This window comes from Rhinichthys klamathensis, unplaced genomic scaffold, assembly GCF_029890125.1.
Source record: "Rhinichthys klamathensis goyatoka isolate OS25496 unplaced genomic scaffold, OSU_Roscu_1.1 h1tg000032l_1, whole genome shotgun sequence".
Classification (NCBI taxonomy): domain Eukaryota; kingdom Metazoa; phylum Chordata; class Actinopteri; order Cypriniformes; family Leuciscidae; genus Rhinichthys; species Rhinichthys klamathensis.
In genome coordinates, this window is record NW_026606581.1 from 421,928 (window position 1) to 441,224 (window position 19,297).

At 38.4% G+C, this 19,297-nt stretch overlaps 2 protein-coding genes across 4 annotated transcripts in view; both read right to left on the reverse strand.

Moving 5' to 3' along the window:
• Positions 1-564: 564 nt before the first annotated feature.
• Positions 565-4,397, reverse strand: LOC130080314 (uncharacterized). Of its 2 annotated transcripts, none has more exons than XM_056245672.1 (6): positions 3,903-4,397; positions 3,462-3,520; positions 3,259-3,345; positions 3,037-3,120; positions 1,044-1,170; positions 565-937 (listed from the first exon to the last, which is right to left on the reverse strand). In XM_056245672.1, the coding sequence occupies exons 1-6, from the start codon at positions 4,123-4,125 to the stop codon at positions 603-605; spliced, it is 915 nt and encodes a 304-aa protein (XP_056101647.1). In that variant the 5' UTR covers positions 4,126-4,397; the 3' UTR covers positions 565-602. The 2 variants fall into 2 exon arrangements, with proteins under 2 accessions (XP_056101647.1, XP_056101646.1); XM_056245671.1 differs by having other exon boundaries at positions 1,044-1,173.
• Positions 4,398-8,971: 4,574 nt separating this feature from the next.
• The window catches only part of slc35f4 (solute carrier family 35 member F4), a 42,447-nt gene continuing 32,121 nt past the window's right edge, over positions 8,972-19,297 (reverse strand). For both annotated transcript variants that reach the window (XM_056245485.1, XM_056245486.1), the window contains exons 2-7: positions 17,045-17,345; positions 15,400-15,619; positions 13,719-13,844; positions 13,405-13,597; positions 11,091-11,180; positions 8,972-9,411 (exon numbers count right to left, since the gene is read on the reverse strand). In XM_056245485.1, the coding sequence (XP_056101460.1) occupies positions 9,170-9,411; positions 11,091-11,180; positions 13,405-13,597; positions 13,719-13,844; positions 15,400-15,619; positions 17,045-17,345 (1,172 nt within the window). In that variant the 3' untranslated portion in view covers positions 8,972-9,169. The remainder of the gene's footprint in view (positions 9,412-11,090; positions 11,181-13,404; positions 13,598-13,718; positions 13,845-15,399; positions 15,620-17,044; positions 17,346-19,297) is intronic.

Here is a 19,297-nt window from a genome sequence, read left to right on the forward strand (position 1 = left end):
TTGCAGCCCAGGTTGTTAACCATCACCCTTCACTATACTTTTAAAATAACTATTCCAGAATAAATGCTTACAACTTAAGGTCTATGTACAGCATTTGTGGCATGCAGTTAAATACCTTTAAAAAAAAGTGTACCCCATACTTCAGTCAATAAAAATGAACAAAAATGCAATGCAATACAAATTGACAAAATAAACACTAGCAGATGTGTTAAAATGAGATGTAAGATGTGTGGTATAATTGCTTACCAACCATGGGCCAGATTTCCTAAACAGGGCGAATTAGCACGAGAGTGCAATTCCATAAAAGTGCCAAAGGGAGTTGAAAGTTCAGAGCGTGATCTACTGATGACATGCAAATGAAAGAACACAAATGCCCCCGGAACATAATGAGCAACACAATCTACCAAGAGCAGCGCAAATTAGTGTCTGGTTTAAGACATGCTTTTTTCGGCCGGTAAATAATGGCGCAAATACCAGTAAATTGAAGATGAAATACTCTCCTCCCATACATTTTGTCTGAAAGGGAAACTCCTGCAAATGCATAAGCAATAATAACCTTGTTCATGTCTTTTCATTTTCATGTCTCCTCAAGTCCCTTCAAGTCAAGGTAACTTCATGTTTGTGTTGCAAAACCTTTGCACAGTTTCTATCAATTGTGGGTCTAGATTTGTTATGCTCTTTGGAGAATACGGGTCCTTATGGTGACTTTCCTTCCTCAGACCTTCACATTTTTGGTCTTCTACCTCTGGCCGGATTCCATTTGCCAATGGTTTGCCACTCATGTCTCCCACGTTTGGGTCTGTCAGCTGTGGACTTGGCTGCAGCAGCTCCCTTACGTCCAGAATCCGTCCCTCAAACTCATCCCAGAAGACATTTTGTTGCATTGACCTGGATACAAGCTGGACCCTCTGACTTCTTTCCATCTCCTCTCCTTCCACTGATACATAAGACAAGACTTCAATGAGCTCGAGTACACAAGCAAAGTGAAAAGGACAATTTGGGCAATTTAATAATTGGAAAAGTGTTCAAACTGAGGGACTCACCATAAGAGGCGTACCCCCTCTTCGATTTCCCCCATCTTTCCCTAAAGCACCTCTGCTGAGCTTGCCGCTTCTTGGTGGCTTGGCGACTGAGCATCGTCTGTGCCGGCAGGACACCTTTCATGTGCCCCTGCTAAGGTAAAAAATGCTTAAGTGATCCAACTAAGAATAGCCTCAATGTGTAATTCTGAGTGGTGTTTGTAAATAGTTAAACTATTGTCATAACACTTAAAGACTCAACAGAAAGTGTACCACCTTTGGATTAGAGATTGGGATATGGCTAATGAGTGGAGCTTGATGTCCAGCTCCACATCTCTGGATGTGATGGGTGAAGCTTGAAGGTTGAGCCCGGTCCTAACCAAAACCCTATTCATATCTAGGTCAAGACCACCTATTACATCCAGAGAGGGGGAGCTGGACATCCTTTGCCTCAGTACTTGCTTGTATGATGCAAGTGTGCAATTATTAAAATTGATTGGAATGGTTGGCTGAAGGCGTGCAAGTAAAGATCTCTCTCAGTGTTGACGACACTGGGATTTCCAGAGTGTGGAGAAGGGATCTACTCCCATTCCCTGTACCCTGATGATGGATCCCAGAGATAAAGGTATCACGGCTGCACCCCAGCATACTTTCCACTCCAACAACACCGTAATCAGATCTAGTGGGACCACAGGGCAAGGCTCAGTGCTCACCAGCTGTCAGTCTTCTCCCTCTTTATCTACATCTTTTAGTCTTGAAACACCATCACAAACTCTCGGTTCCTGAGTTGTCAAAAACCCCCTCTTTAACAATATATCGGACTGCATGTCTATTTGCATACTTTTCTATATGCAAGAGAAGGATCAGTGTTTGAATTATACTAATGCATCCAGGAGCTGGGGCTTTAATATTTGGAAGACCCACTGCATGGGGATCCTGATCAGGAGGTTTATTTTGCGATATTGACCGACTGACTGTACATTATCCTTTACATTACATCCTACACAACCCATCAATGAATCTTGATGGTGCAAATGTACTTTGAGAAGGTTCAAGGAAATGTGTTTGGTTTCACAAATGTTTCATTTTTAAATGTCCACCAGAGATGGTTTTATTATTGGGAGATACAAGGGTGCGCGGCTCTACCATTGGAGAAAGCGTAGCGGCCAACTTGGATCATGTGTGCCTTGATAACCAATCACAATACAGCCTTGACGTCATGTTCATAGTTGTGGGACAGTCAATCAGTTTGCGGATCCCATAGAAATGAATGAGAAGTGGCGTAAACTAAATCAAACCTGATTTGCGCAATTGTCCGTAACTTCTCTTATAAAAAAAACATATTTGTTCAGTGTAACTCTAAAAATAGATCAATCCAAAAATAATGTTTAAGAGCAAACATGTAGAAGATTAGCTGGCAGGCGGTCAATTCATTAAATAAGCCGTTTTCCCACAAAAGCAGTTTATTTAGCTTAGTGACGCCTCCTCTATTGATATCGTTTTAAAAAACGGCCCCTGGTCTCCTTCCCTGCGTACCGCAGTGTTAACAAGGCGTTATGCTTTTTTTGCTAACCTTAGAGGCTTGTCTTAAAGTGGCATTGGCTGCATCTGAAATTGCATACTTCCCTACTATATAGTAGGCAAAAAACAACATGTGACAAAAGAAGTGTGTCCGAATTCACAGTACTCATAAAAGAGTAGGCAAAAAGTACACGGATGACCTACTCTTTCCTGCGAGATTCTGAAGTGTGCATAAGATGGACACTTTACTATCCCATGAGGCCACGGGAGAGGATTTATGAATGGCAGTGAAGCGACTCAACTGATAGGTCACATGATAATGACAACATGGCGAATGTAGTACGTCCGGATTACATTCATACTACACACGTATACTATACAGAACATACTCTTTTAGTGGTCGTGAAGTAATTACTTTTTCAAAATAAGGAGCTACTCAAGAGAGTATGCGATTTCAGAAGCAGCCTTTATGTCCACCCAGAAAAGAGTTGTATACCTGTAGTGTGTTGCTTGTGCCACAGCGCCCTCCCAGGCTGGGAGTGGAATAGCAATGGACAGGCCCATCTCTCCATCCCGTGTCCTGGCAAGAACACAACGCATGATGTTCATTAAAAGACAAGACAGAAGCTACCCTTAGATTTGCCCTCTTTAGAAACAACTTTTAAGTGATTCATTCTTTCAAACTATTCAGAGAAGATGGAAGAACATAGTGAAACACCTCAAACTCTTCCGTTTTGCATGCCATGCGTGCATGTTTGGCAGGATTCACATCAGCCCCTGTGGCAAGGGCCATTGTATGCCACCCCTGTGAGTTGAATGATGTTCATAATTAGGATCAAAATTATATTGAATAAATTCAAGGACTGTATGAATGACTTCAAAGTAATTATACAGTAAAGTAACTTTACAACATGTTCAGACCTTTGCTGGCTGTGGTGGATGAGACTTAATAATGCTTTTATCACAGACACTTTGAGATCCTGTGGGTGAAATCACAGCTAACAACACAAGTATAAATGAAATAATAAAAAACAAGGTCTATGTCAGGCCCATCAAAATGTCTTACCCAAGTTGGGTCTTGCCCTAACGTAAATGTAATACACTAGTTTGTTATTCAAAATTGAGCCCTATAGCCTATGCCAACTAGGATAAGATCATTTTAATATGAGAAAAAAAATCAGTCTGAACATTCACTTAGCAATGTCATAAATAGATTTGATAGTCGGCACTCTATTTTGCCGAAATTTAAAGATCAAAAGAGTAAAGATAAACTATTGTTTTGTGCAACACATTGCATGATTCATAGAATAATATTGTTCATAATTAGTGCTAAGCATAAAGTCTAATTATCACACCACTGACCTGGTTCTAAACAAACAATATGAGGCACTTCGTGTCTTCCTGTCAAAGGAGGAAGATGGTTGGTCTTCCTCTGTCCCACAATCCCTTTCTCTTGCCTCTCTGTGCCTTTCACAGCAGTTATCATCCATGGTGAGGTTGGAAGCAGGGAAGGCTCATCCTCCATTGGTTGATCAAGAGATGGTGCAACTTGGCAAATCTTTGGCCTGGAGTTGCTGTTTCCCATGGTCCATTTATACTCCCAGCCAAGGTAAGCTATGTATCAAATATATATCAAAATATGTTTTTCAAGGAACCACATTAGTCTAAATTTCCTAATCTGCTTTCAAAGGTGTAATCCAGGCCTAACTTCTCACTCCATCTGAATGTTGTATCCAGGTTGAATCCGTAAGGTTAAGTTTTGACTTAACCTAAACAAAGAGTATTCCCCTTCAGTGCTGCTTAAGCGTACAAACTGAAACTCTGGCTAAGTTGTGTTGTGAAATGGCAGGTGCGTGCTTTATATTTCTCGGTTTTGGCGTAATGAGGTAAGTTTCCATGGTGACTGTCCCCACAGGTTACTTTATAACTGTGTGTTAATGCTTGGACGGCGGTGAGAGGGCCTGTCTTTCTGATTGCTCAGGCATGCGACCGCTCAGGGAACCAGGCTTGATGATTGACAGAATTAGGGACAGTTTTCTGTTTGTCGGATTACAGCAGGTATAACTTGACTTCAGAGAAAATTAACCTAGCTGGCTTGCAATTATTACACAGCAACACTGTATAAGTTATGCCCATAGTCAATTTTTGGTTTTCTTTCAATAAATAATAACTTATGCCTGCTACGACCTTTAAAATCTTTAAGATAGAGTCTTCATTTGTACATTTATGAGCTAACCATAATGTAATATAAAGAATGACACATTGACTGTCCACCACGGTTGCCTCTATCAGCCTGTAGGCTCAATTGTGTGTGGAGGAGTCGGGTCTGAATTGGCGTGAAAATTCACAAAATGTGACGTCATGTGCGTTCTCGTCTACTTGGGCTTACATCCGTACGGCAGCCATTAGTAAGCAGCGGCAATCGCTAGCAGTAGTGTTTCAAATGGACTCTGCGGACGGAAAGAAGCGACCAGCCTCCAGCACAATCCAGATACCCACGGAAACTCCTCGTAAGTTTAAAAAAAAGCGTGCGAGCGTGCGCACCGAGAACGAGCATGAGACTGGCTGCAGTTTCTCTAACGGCCACTGGTGTCAGTAACGGTAAGACATTTCAGAACTTCCGCAATGCTCCTTTTTTATTATGTGAATGGACACACAAAGTTCCCTAAACATACTCAATATGACCAAAAGTGTTTATACAGATATATTTTTTAATGTAAATAGTTTGTTTTATGAATTTAATACATTTTTGAAGAAATGAGATTTAATCAAAAGTGACAGCAAGTGTTGCAAAACGTCTATAAAAAAAAAAAAAAAAAAAAAATCTATTTCAAATAGATGTTGTTCTTTTGAACGTTCTATTCATCAAAGAATTCGGAAAAAAGGTATCAGGGTTTCCACCAATTCAGCAGAACAAACATTTACAACTGTGATCATGATGTTTCATGAGCACCAAATCAGCATATTAAAATGATATAAAATAGAAAATATTTTTATTTTATAAGAAATGAATTTATAATTTAAATGTGAATAATATTTGTCTTTTTGATCCAATGAATTCAGTCTCGGTGAGCATAAGAGGCTTCTTTAAAAAACATTTTAAATATCTTACCGACCCCAAACCTTTGAATGGAAGTATATTCGTAAATCTTCCCGTTGAACTGTGTCAGCATATGGAGGGTTATCGGCACCTCCCAGGGTGAACGAACTGGGCCCCATAATGTGGATTTAAAGACTTCCTCTGTTCTCTATATTCCTCCCCTCCTGTTACCACTCTCTTTCTTTCTCTGCCTCATTTGATTTAATGGGCTTCTCCAGCGCTCTGAAGATGTTCCTCCTGCCCACTCAGCTCACATCTCGTTACTTTTCCAAGAAAGCAAGGTCGTTATATGTATTCGCACAGATCAGCTGTCACAGGACTGTGAAGGTGTCCCAGTGTGTTTATAGCAGTGAGAAATGAGGTAATGATGAGTATTCCTAAGTCAATCAGCATGTTTGTTTTCCTGTATGTATCATGGTCAGAGCGGTGGCACAGTGAGCAGTGTGTGTGGAAGTTTTCATTCTCACACTCACACATGCTCAAACCTATAGAGCGTTTATGCTCACAGGCTTAGTTGTCATTTAAAGGTACCATCCCTCAAATCTCCTGTCTTTCTTAGGTTCTTGAGGCAAAAGTCCTAAAAATCGACTGATACCACTCATCTGCTAAACTGATGCTTTGATTTACTGCAGTCAGATTCGGAAACTAGATTTACAATATTTACGAATTAAACAGTATTGGTATACAAAACTACTGACCATTGTCATGGGGGGAAAAAGTCTCATCTTGCTTGCAAATGAAGCTCAGAAGATGGAGTTCCAGAAGTAAATAAGACTTTATTGAACAAAGCAAAAAAGTCGAGATGTCAGTCACCGCATCTGAATTAGTCTCTGGCCAGAGAGATATTCTTATAAATGTTTTCTTATCTGCTGTTTGGCAATGACCATGCATTTTATTTATTTTTGTAAGATTCACTCCAAATGTTTCCCACAGTTAAATCTTACTCATCTCGTCTTTCTCTCTACTTCTGGAATCCTGCCAGTTGATAATCAGCCCTTTTCCAGATGTATATGCCCAAATAATCTTTATTTTAACATTTTCCAAGGACAATCAACCCTTTCCCGCAGAGGCACGATGCCTCCAAGAGACATGTGTATTTCACACCTCTTCTGTTCTTTGCTCTTTCATAGCCATCTGTAGTTTGATGGAAATCCCCTGACTTTACAATCACTGCTCATGGGACGCATCTGACCTCTGTGATAATCATCTCTCACAGCTTCATAATACTGCTGCTACAATTGTTTATTTTATATTGATTCAAAATGACACCATTCATTATAAGTCTAAAAACAATGTACACTACTGTTCAAAATTTGGGGTCGATAAAAGGTTTTGAAAAGAAGTCTCTTCTGCTCACAGAGGCTGTATTTATTTGATCCAAAAATACACAAACAGTAAAACTGTGGAATATTTTTTACAGTTTAAAACAGTTTTCTACCTTAATGCAAAGCTGAATTTTCAGCATCATTACTCCAGTCTTCAGTGTCACATGATCCTTCAGAAATTATTCTAATATGATGACTTGTTGCTCAAGAAATATTTCTTCTTATCAATGTTAAACACAGTTGTGCTGCTTAATGTTCTGTGGAAATTGAATGCGTCCTTGCTGAATAAAAGTATTGATTTCTTTTAAAATGTATTTTACTTTTGAACTGTGTATTTTTATTACAATTTACAATTACAACGACAATTTGTATTGTCATTTTTTTATTGCAATTCATTGCAAAATCTTCAAATATATGTTGTTTGAAAGTATGGGGAGATCATTATGTAAATTACGATGTTTTCCTATTTGTGTCTCCATTCTAACAGCGGCTTCTCTGATTGGTGGATCTCTTCAGGATTATGGGTAGTGTGGTTCTTCACCAGGAATTCATTTGGCTATTAAACACTTGCGTCTTCTGCCAAAATATATAAGATTACTTAACAAACTCAAATCTCTTGAAAAGTCTATCCCACGGGTTTCACAGACAATTAAGGGTTAAGCCTAAAATGCATGTTTGAGCGGTTTTAACGCAACTTGCACTGACAAATCTTAACATATATTAGTGTGTCATTGTTTTGTCTCAAGATGCACACCAGTAATGTTTTTCTAAGGCACGTTTTAATAAAAGCTACTTAAAAACCCTAATTGAACTAAGGCCTAATCCTGGCTTAATCTAATCCCTGTCTGTGAAACATGCAGGCCTATATGTGTTTTATGTTTGAATATTGAATCAATTTCTTTTTGTAGAAAAGAAATCACACTATATGCCCAAAATAATACCATGACAGGCAGTTTTCAAAGCAGATCTTTATTTTTGCGTTTTATTATAAAAGGAAAAGAAAGGCTTATTCATTAAAGCATAATATTTTTCTCCTACGTATATTACACTACTACATACAATGCAAATAATCGTCATATTTCATATACATATAGATCTGATCTCTGAATGCATTCATGTGTACAGTGAGCCGAACTGGCCCTGACAGAGTCTATATTCATAGAATACATTCCATGGGGAGGGCTAGCGGAGGGGTGCAGGGGTGCAGGGACGGCGTGCAGCGGGAAAACAAAGTCTCAAAGTCCACTTCTATGGAATGGATGCGTATCTTCCCATAGAAACGGCAGGGAAGAGAATGCTATGTCCCTTCGGTGAAATAAAAAAATACTGTCAGTAAATATCCCTGTTTTAGCGGGACGCTATTCTCAGAACACTCAGGCCTCCACTGTCATCTCTATTAAAGAGCAGGACAGCATGTTCTTATCTTTCTGTTGTGGTTATTATTAAAGAAAATGCCTTCCTTCCTCTTCACTTTCTCTTTTGTCTTCTTTCCTTGAAGGGTTAGTTCACCCAAAAATGAAAATGATCCCGCAATTTACTCACCCTCAAGCCATCCTAAGTACTGTGACTTTATGTGACCATATGACTTTATTCTTTCAGCCAAACACCATCGGTGTTATATAAAAAAAAATATCCTGGCTCTTCCAAGCTTTATAATGGGAGTGAATGGTATCTTAGATTTTGAAGCCCAAAAAAGCACATGTGGATTACTTTTATGATGGATGGATGCACTTTTTTGGGCTTCAAAATCTAAGGTACCATTCACTCCCATTATAAAACTGGGAAGAGCCAGGATATTTTTTAATATTTTTTAATCTCTTCCATTCCAGACAGGGGATCCCCGAGCTCAGTGATTCAGGTAGTCTGTTTTAATATATTTTATATACATTTTTATTTATTGTTATTTTTATTTGTTATGCATGCTATTTTAATTCCTATGCATCTGTTGAAGTTATTTTGATTATTTTAATTACTTCTATAAAGCAATAATATAAACTTCTATAATATATCTCCGATTGTGTTTGGCTGAAAGAAGAAAGTCATATCCTCCTAGGATGGCTTGAGGATGAGTAAATCATGGGCTAATTTTCATTTTTGGGTGAGCTAACCCTTTAAACACAATCAAATCGTTCTCTCTTTTTTCTCTAAGGCTGTCACGTGTTGGGTCAATGCTGATCGCTGGCTACTCGTTCACAGGTCAAAGGTCATGCCATGGGGATGGACACGGCCCCGTTGGCTCTGCTCCGGCTGCGCGTGTGGACGCTGGATTCGGTGAGCTCCTCGCCGTGCTCCTCCGTCTTCTTGTCGGCCAGGGTGGTGAGGAAGCGCAGGGTGACGGTGTCCCACTCCTCGGGGAGCAGCAGCAGGAGGAAGCCCAGGCAGATGATGCAGGTGGCAGCCAGACGCACCACGCTGAAGATCACCTCATGCTTCAGCACGTCGATGGCTGAACACAGTCCGAGCACAGAGGAGGAAAAACAGACAGTTTAACGGTCATCTGCAAAAATCGACATTTTCAATTCTTGTCAGTTTCATGTGGTTTTGATCAACTTTTTAATAGCATTTAAATATAATCTTAAATCTAATTTAAAATGATGAATAGACTTTAGATTGGGTACAGCAAAAGCAAATAACTAATAAATGATTTGTAAAGATGTATAAACAGTAGTCTGCATACACACCACAAACAAAGAATACAATACAACACAAACAAACAAGTAACAACATATTTTCTTTACAATTTGAATACATGTCAATGTACACCTTAACATTTTTTTTATCTATATTTGTCAATTACCTTTATTTTTGTTAAATACCATGTCTTTTGAGGTTTCATAGTGTATATTGCATATGAACTGACTTGCTTTGTAATTTCTTTTTACATTTATAGAAACTTACTGACCTCGAAACAGTGCTCTCTATGATATCATTTCCTATTTTATGCTTTCCCTCCCTGCATGTTTCTGCATATTGGTTGCACTACATTTGATTAGGTGGACTACATTTTTTCAAATAACATTTCTGGAAATCCTACAGGCTTTTTATAGTACAGTGTTTTGTTAGCAACTCCTATTAATTACTTAACTACATAAGAGTGAGTTTCTACAATTAAAATGTGAACTTGTGCCCACACTGTCTAAACAGTGTGTGAGACTTAATGACTCTAGCAAAGTCCTCTCTGCCATGCAACCAATTAACTCCTGTGAAATAAAATTAATTACCGTTAATAAAGAAATGATCAGCACTAGTTGCTGATATTTTGGGGCGAGTTCTCTTCAGATGAATAGTAATTGCCATCCAGTGCCAGTTTGCTGACTTCAAAATAAATATGAACTTTTACAATTTGTGCTAATGAAGGCAAAAATCAAATCAAATTTATAGCCTCGGCTATGAAAATGTGCAATGGGTTATAACAATAAAATGTATCTATACATTCACATTCAAAATTTAGCACACAGTCAAACATAAGGAATGTAGCATTAATAACAAATGAATCAGACTATTTGTTGCAAGTGAATCATTCTGAACAAAAGCCACACACGATTTAACACACTGACCTCGAAAGACAAGCACCATCTTAAAGCATTTACTGTCGCCATGGCAACCTCACCACCCCTTTGTCACGGTGCAGTTGTTTGAGTCAAGACACTCAGTTACAATAGAGTTTCATATTTTGTTTAGGGGAGGGTGAGAGATTTGCTCTGCTGTACTTCAAGTGCGATTCTCACAAAAACCTGTCATGAATAGTACTGTGCAAAAGTCTTCGGCACGGTATTTTCACCCAAAAAAAGGGTTTTAAGACAGTTATTTAAACATTTAGCTGTAGTGTCAGTAGGAAATATCAGCTTACATTTCATCATATAAAGTGATCGAGTCTCTTCAGAAAATGTTGGACTAAACTGCTCAATTCTTATGGATTAGTTTTACGATCTCTTTATGAACTTTTTGAAGCGTCAAAGTGGTAGTTGCGTAGCTGTCTATGGATCTTCATTTGTGTTCTGAAGATGAACGAAAGTCTTACTGAGAGTAACAACATGAGAGTGAGTAAATGATGACAGAATTTTCATATCTGGATTCATATATGTATATATATATATTTGTGGTGTACAGTATAGACTCACGCACCTGCATTGCCTGGAACACTGAGTAACGTCCCAATGGATATGAGAATAGGATATGTGAGTACCACTCCTACATTGACCAGGATGTTAAATACTACAACAGAGAGAGTGAGAGAGAAATAAGAAACAGGGACTTTATGTAATGGTTTGTTTGTTTGGTCATATAGAATCTTTTGTCATTCAGTCCTCTCCAAGTGGCTAAATACACCGAGAACATCATGTGATTTGAACGAGTGACAAAAGTTAATGGATATCATATTATCCTTAAAACACCCTAGAGCCACAGAGCTCCGGTTCAGCTCAAATATACAGTAAATATAAGTGGATCTGTTACTATATCCAGCTTTACACATCTGACGCAGCACATATTGGATATCAAAGAAATGCTACTTCGAGGTGTAAACTGATGATTCTAACCTGATTTCTCTTGCTTACTATGCACTTAAAGCACTCTTGGAAGTGTACTTAAGGGTGGTATTTGATCTACTACAACACTAACTCACATCTGAACATGCAGTGATCAAGTGGTAAACCATCAGCAGGATTTAACGGCAGTAAATGTATACAAACTTGTATACAAAACTAAAAGTTGGCATGAAATGGAAGTTGCGATTGCCTTTTCTTCTGCCTTATGTATATCCCTACATCCGAGTTAAACAGCTTTTCGAACAAGAAAAAGTGCAGGATGGGACCTGATTTTGTCCATCAGGAATTGATTGGATGGTTGTGGTTTGCTATTGGTGGATCTCATGTGATTGGCAGGTTGTCCCGCCATCATGTTGTCAAAATAATCCCATTCACACGGATCCGGGAAAATGACTAAAAACACCATCTTATGCTGCCAGGGCAGTAGATGGCGATGTCACTTTGTAAAGAAACACTGTGCGTCTATAGACTAAAAACGTAATATGCATGTGCATGATGTCACCGTTTTCACAAATTTGCGTTTTTGTAGTTTACACGGAGACGGTAATTGTATAGTTTTCAAAGACTTGCACTTTGAAACCAGTTTAAAGGCCAAAATGCATAACACGTTTTCCGTTTTTAGTTGAAAACTGTGTCGCGTAAACTAGCATATTATGTTTGGCAACAGTTCTTCTAACTCCAATTGATGGAGTGTGTAGCTTTTCATTTCTTAAACAACCATCTAGAAAGACACATCATGGCCATATTCCAGGATGACAATGTCAAGATTCATCAGGCTCAAATTGTGAAAGAATGGTTGTGAGGAGCGTGAAGAGTCTTTGGGATGTGCCGGAGGAGACTTTACAGAGTGCTGGACTCTTGCATTATCAATACAATGCAAAACAGTAGTCGCGTTTACATGGACACTTATAATCGGATTGACGGCTCAATCGGACTAAAAAACCTTCATGTAAACACCTTAATCGATCCGATTGAGCTCGATCCGATTGAAATTTCGATCGGATTGAAAGGGGTGGTTTACTCCTTTTGTAATCCGATCGAGAGAACATGTAAACACTTGATCGTATTGAAAACCGAAACTGAAAGGACTGCGCATGTGCAATGACGTTAAATAAACGTAATGACGTATGACGCGCTGAACGAGCTGTTTTTCCTGTTGAATAAAGTGTCATATTAATAAGTTTCCCGTCATTTTAAAATTCTCATTTCACTCGCGCGTCTGTTAGGTGAAGCAGGACAACGTCCCATCAGTCCTTGTTTTGGATTCTCATCCACAGACGACTGGTTTTGGCCGCGTGGAGGGGCATTTTTATTGCGTGATCAGTAAGCGGCACGGCAAAACTGTCAATATGCTCTAAATTTTGACCAGAGACGAATTAATATTACGTCTGCTGTTTAAAACAAATAAAGAACCAATAGAGGAGAATATTTATGCGTGAACAGCGGGAAACTCTGTATATTCGTGCAGTGTGCGCATGTCAAAAAATCAGATCGGATTTGAAACGTGTGACATATAAACGCGCACATTAACCCGATTACTTTATTTATCGTTCATGTAAACACCGTGTTCGAATTCATCAATCGGATTGATTTAATTCCGATTGAACCATGTAAACGCAGCTACTGATCCACCTCTTGAAGGAAACAAATGTTGTGATGTTATTTCCATCAAGAGGTGCATCGATTTTTGGTCAAGATCTTGTATTGATCAACTTTTTTTCAGTGTATAAAAACCACAAATATTTCATTTGATTATTGTAGATTACAAATGGACAATGTATTGTTACAATGTATTACTGCAGGTTAAATGTTGCTGAGATAAGATTGGTCAGTGATGGTTTTTTTAGTTGGGGCTTAGTGAAGAATCAGTTATTTCCATAATTCCACGTTACCTAGCCAAAGGCTGGCCAGGCCACAGAGGTAACCCCAGGGCAAAGACGAGAGGGATCCCCAGTGCTCCACTTTGGTGAAGTACAGGATAAGGGGAACACAGGAGATGAAGATAAGATTGAAAAAGCCCATCGTGGAGAAGAAATGAGCAGCCTCTCCCAAATTGGCACTGCCGAGGAACATCTTAAACAGCACCTGGGTGATACAAAGAGGTTATGCAGTAAAAGCATATCAATACTAAAGGAGTCTTAATGCTCGTCAAGGGTCTTCTGGGAATCAGTATGTTCAGCTGAGCAGGAAAACTATCTGGACTGACCTTGTAGAGAGCAGAAGTGGAGGCGGAGCCGACTGCCAAGGCCACACCCATAAAGGAATCCCCATGGAAACCATCAGCATACGCCATCATCACGATGCCTGTGATAGCCATAATGGCAGCCACAATCTAAAAGGAAAGATTACAAAGATATTATTAATCAATAAAGCCTTCAAAAAAACAATTGAGGTTTATACTAAAATAAACATCAGTGCACTCGAGGTTACGATTTTGATTTGCACTTGCCTGCTTTCATATTTGAGTTGGATAGCTAAAAATATAAAACTGTTTTCTGGGAGTAATTAGCCTGAAATCCAGATCTAAAACATCAAGTCCAACGAAAGTCAAGAATTCAGACATACTGTAAGCATAATAATAGCTTCTGGCAAAGCAAAGCTTTTTTTTATACTTGAACGAGAATAGATTCTCATTGACCCACCATTTGTATCTGTTAAAAATCACGTGTCCCTTCTCTATAATTGCCAAGCTCCAATTTCATGAATCATTTAATATATCAACAGGTAGTGCTTCTAATGCAACTCATTTCAGCTCTCTCACTGAAATAATGGCGATTCATTCATAGATCCAAACTATTGTGAGTATATGTAAAGGATAATGTAAAATCGGACAGTCACTGTCACTAAATAAACCCTGACAGGGTGATCAGTCTCAATGCAAAGCACATGTGACCCAAAAGGGTTTATTTTGTGATAAAGCCGATCCTGCTAATTAAATACTCACCAAATAAAGTACATATCAGTTTCTGCCAATCTCATGTTAATCTTGAGTACCTATAGAGTAGTATTGCTTCCTTCATATCTCTGAAGAGTCTTTAGTTTGATCAGATTTATAAAGGACAGATACGCTGTACCAAGTCGACGGCTTCCGTAACACAAACTTGCACGTTGATGAGCGTTGCTCTTGCTCTGGTTGATGTGTGTGTGTGTGTGTGTGTGTGTGTGTGTGCACGCACTCTTCCGGAAGAAGGAGTGTATTTGGCACATAAATCATACGTCCAACTTGTTTTTTGAAACTTTGGCCATGTTTAGCATGAGAATCCAACTCTTTAACAGTGTAAATAAGTCAGAATGCATGAAATAGCATTAGACATCCCCTTTAAAAGCGGTTAAGAAAAGAGCTGAGCTGAATTTGTGCCATCTAGTGGTTTAAAATAGAACAAAGTCAAATGCACCTTTTACCCCGGTGCGCCTTTAGCCCCATTTTACCCTATTTATTTATTGAAATAAGAATGAAAACCAAATGACTATATTCAGGCAAACTGAAGGATTAAAAGCCAAGAATTTAGAGGTTATCCCATTCAGTTCCTGAGATACAAATAAAAATGTCTATGTAAACATTATAGCGCCCTCTATGGCCAATTCTTATCAATTTTGGTATAGATGTTCTTGTGGATGCCTCTACTTGTATACAAAATATCATGATGATTTGCCATTCCCATTGAAAAAATAGTCTTTTTGGAAGAATTTTTTTTTTTACTGATTTTGTATGAATTTTAAAGCATTTTAACCAAATACATTTCTTGCCATATTTCAACTTCCTTGATTGCTGAGGTAGAACGGTTGCTGAGGTAAACATTGTGTTGATGCTTAGTTAGACCGCTAATTAGTAAATAGACATGAAATGCTGCAACTAGCTGAGTAATGGTCAGGTTTATTCCACCTACCCGCACACCCATGAAGCGATCCTTGAGGACAATCCACGACAAGAGGAAGACGAAGGCCTTGTGGCAGCAGTAGAGCGCTGACACGTCAGTGGCGGTTAGTTTTCTCAGTGCTAACAGGTACAGGTAGTTAGTCAGCGTCCACAAGATGGAGAAAGGCGCCGTTCTCTTCAGCAACACCTTCAGAGACATTCCATCCTCTCCAAACAACCGACTACATTCCCTACATCATGAAATGAGAGGAAAATGTATTGCTTACTTTGATAATGCTGTACATGTCAACTTTAAACACAACACCTTAGTTAACATGTAGTTTCAGAATGTCTAAAGTGGACCATCGAAATAAAGTGTTACCAACGCTTATGCTTTTGTTTGAAGCAATGTACATAACGCATTCTCATGTTTCAGACAGCTTGAATCATGTAGCCTACCATGTATGCAGCAGCAAACTCTGTGTCCTCCCCTATTTTCCATATGCGTTTTGTCTATATAAATGGGTTATTCAGTATTCACTACTGTAAAGCGATGTGACTGGCTGATGGTTTCCTGGGAACAGCGCGCAGATACGGCTAATCGATAATCAAATTCGTTGTTGTTGACTATTTTCATTGACGATAATAATCGATTTTATCGATTAGTTGTTGGAGCCATACATTTTTTTATGAATCAAATTATACAATTCATCCAAAATCAACCTCTTGTAAAATATTGAGATGTTCTAACTTCAAAAAGGATCCAAAAAGATCATAAAAGTATCATTAAAGTGCTCCATATAACTTGTTGTGGTCACACTTTAGTTTAGGGTCTAATTCTCACTATTAACTACGACTTTTGCCTAAATAAACTCATAATTACTGCTTATTAATAGTTAGTAAGGAAGTTGGGTAACGCTTTCTTTTACAGTACAGTACTTACGTGTACTTACAGTGTACTTACCTAGAAAGTACTGGCTAATATAAGGTAAGTACATGGGTTAGGGGTAGGTTCAGGGTTAGTACCTAGTTATTACCCAGTAATTGTAATTACTATAATAAGTACATAGAATGAACATGGGTAACAAGACTGTAAAAGGAAGCGTTACCGGAAGTTGTTAAGTTTAGAAATTTGGTAGGATTACGGGATGTAGAATATGGTCATGAAGAATAAAGGATTAATATGTGCTTCATAAGTACTAATAAACCCTAATTGGACCCTAAACTAAAGTGTTACACTTGTTGCTGCATTCCAAATCTTTTAAAGAATAAACAGAAATGTCATTAATTATTCCCTGAAAATCTTGACACAAATATAAGAGAAGTAGAGATTTGTCTAAATTGTTTCTTGAGCAGACCTTTTTCAAAGAATTGGACTGAATTGTTTCTACCGACCCTTGCTTTAGGGCAGGGATGGGCAACTCTGGTCCTGGAGTGTCATTGTCTTGCAGAGTTTAGCTCCATCCCCAATCATACATACCTAAAAGTTTAACCAAAATCTTCCAAATTACAATCAGATGTGTTAGGCTAGGCCTATAGAGCTGAACTGCGGGACAGTGCAGAGTGTCCCATACCTGCCCTAGGGGATCTGTCTCTCTAATAGGTGTGCAGTAAGTTGCCTGTCAGCTTCTATTGTACTTCCTATCCAAACGTGCTTTCATTCATTGAGACTTCACCTGAATTTCTGAATGGGCGTCTGTTTTTCTCTGGTAGTGGCCACGTGCCCAGAGTAGTAGAGCGGGAAGAAGAGAATGTTCCAGTTGGTGCTGAACCACGTGATGAAAAAGGGACAGGAGAAGGACTTGAACGTGAGCTGAACCACTTGTGTGGTGCCGACCCAGGACGAGGAGATGCACAGGACCACCAGTAAGCCCCCCAGCACCTTGAGCACGGTGTGGGCGCAGGTCTGATATGCGCTGGCTTCTCCACTGGTTTCACTGCCTGGAGTCTCTGCATGTGATTCTGAGCCCTCCTCTCCTGCAACACAGAGATCAGTATTGCACCATCACAGCACACATTATACGTCCTTGCCCTGGTAATAAATCTGGATTATGAAATCCCTTGTGTTTTCTATTGGTTCTGCAGCTCCAACTGTGCTTAAATTAGTCCATTCAAATGCTATTTTGTAGATAATTTCCCAGGTAACATTCCCACTAATGTTTTGTGAAATGTTAAGATAAAACGTTCTTATAACATCAATATTTTATATGCGTTCTCATGATGCCGAGAGAAAACAACGTTCCTTATGATATTAATATTTGCTGGATGTTAACGTTTACGCTCTTAGATTATTACAAATAAACATTGAAAGAATGTTATATTCTGAGAACGAAAAGTTAGGAGAACGTTGGACTAACATTATCATAACCTTTTAAATAAAATTTTAATTACAACCAGAACACTGGATATTTTAACATTTTAGAAACATTGCAATTAAATTTTCCTAAAATGGTTTTAGAACATAAATTTGTCAGCTGGTTTCAGCTTTTAAATGTTTTAAGTGTTGTTGTTTTTATAAATGTGACTTTTCCAGAAATGTACTGTAACATTTAAAAGTGTACTAAGTAATTAAATGGGTTGCACTTTATTTGACAGTACCTGTACTTACAGTGTACTTAGTACTGGGTAATATAAGATACAATATGGCTTAAGGTTAGGTTTAGGGGTTGGTTCAGGGTTAGTACTTAGTTATTACCCAGTTATTGTAATTACTATAATAAGTACATAGTGTACCTGGGAAACATGACTGTAAAATAAAGTGCTACCATTAAATGTTTTGTGGGTGTGTCTCAAGTATGTACTCGGCTGGTAATAAGAAAGTATAGACTTTGGTGTGTGATGTAAATCAGGGTTCGAGGACATAAGATCATAAAATTGTGCCTACATTCAACAGACCCCCTTGTTTGCATTTACATGTTAGCATGCAAATGCTAAATTCATTACCTTAAAATGCATTATTATGAAAAGTTCAGTCGTACTTTTGTTACATGGGATCTGAACCCTGGTCCCTTTGCACAATGTGAGCTGTGCTTCATACATCGCTATTAACAATAGACGCTGGACCATTCTTTACCTTTACACATATAAAAAGAAGTAGGCTAATGTGAGTCCTCATGCAAGTCTACATCATATTACAGTTGTTTACAATCACTAACAAACATTTCTCAATACTTACAGCTTGGCACAGCAGTAAATTTCTAATTCAAAATACACTAAAACTACCAAAACATGTCATACATGTCTCAAATCAAGTCATTCTCCCATAACACTGCAAAGGTTGTCAACCAACAAACACACTTTGTCACTCATAAAACATTGAGCTAAAAACACTAACAGGTAGCATTAGCACAATGTTTTCTTTTGTAAAATTTCTTTACGAAACAAGAATGACACTCTCTGCTGCTTATAATTCACTGCAGTATATTTCACATCACATGATACATTAATTACAGTACAAAATTATTCCTAAGTTTTCCCCTTTTGTGTAAATGGTAATGAAACCTGTGTAGGTGTTCAGCTAAATCTAATCATTTTGACAGTGTTTCATTTTTTAGATTTAGAATATATTTGTATATGGAATCCCTGCAGAAATGTAGCAAATTTCTGGATTATTTTGTATTATGTTAGGTTTTGAAACAGTTTCGTAAATGCAAATTGGCCTCGGTACGCAGTTTTGGTGATGCTTGTGTTTGAGTAAGAATTCATGTAATTTGACAGATGTCATTGAATGCATTTTGTGCCAAACAATGATAAATGATCCCCAGTTTTGCTGACATTCACTGCTGTTGTGATCACTGTGTGAAGAGTTTTGAAAAAGTGACCTAAGAAATGAGAAATGGTTGTTAAAAAAACATTTCTTTAGGTGTAAATCTTTACTTAAAACTGTAATTGCACACTTTTAGAGTGAAAATCTCCCATTAGGCTTAGTA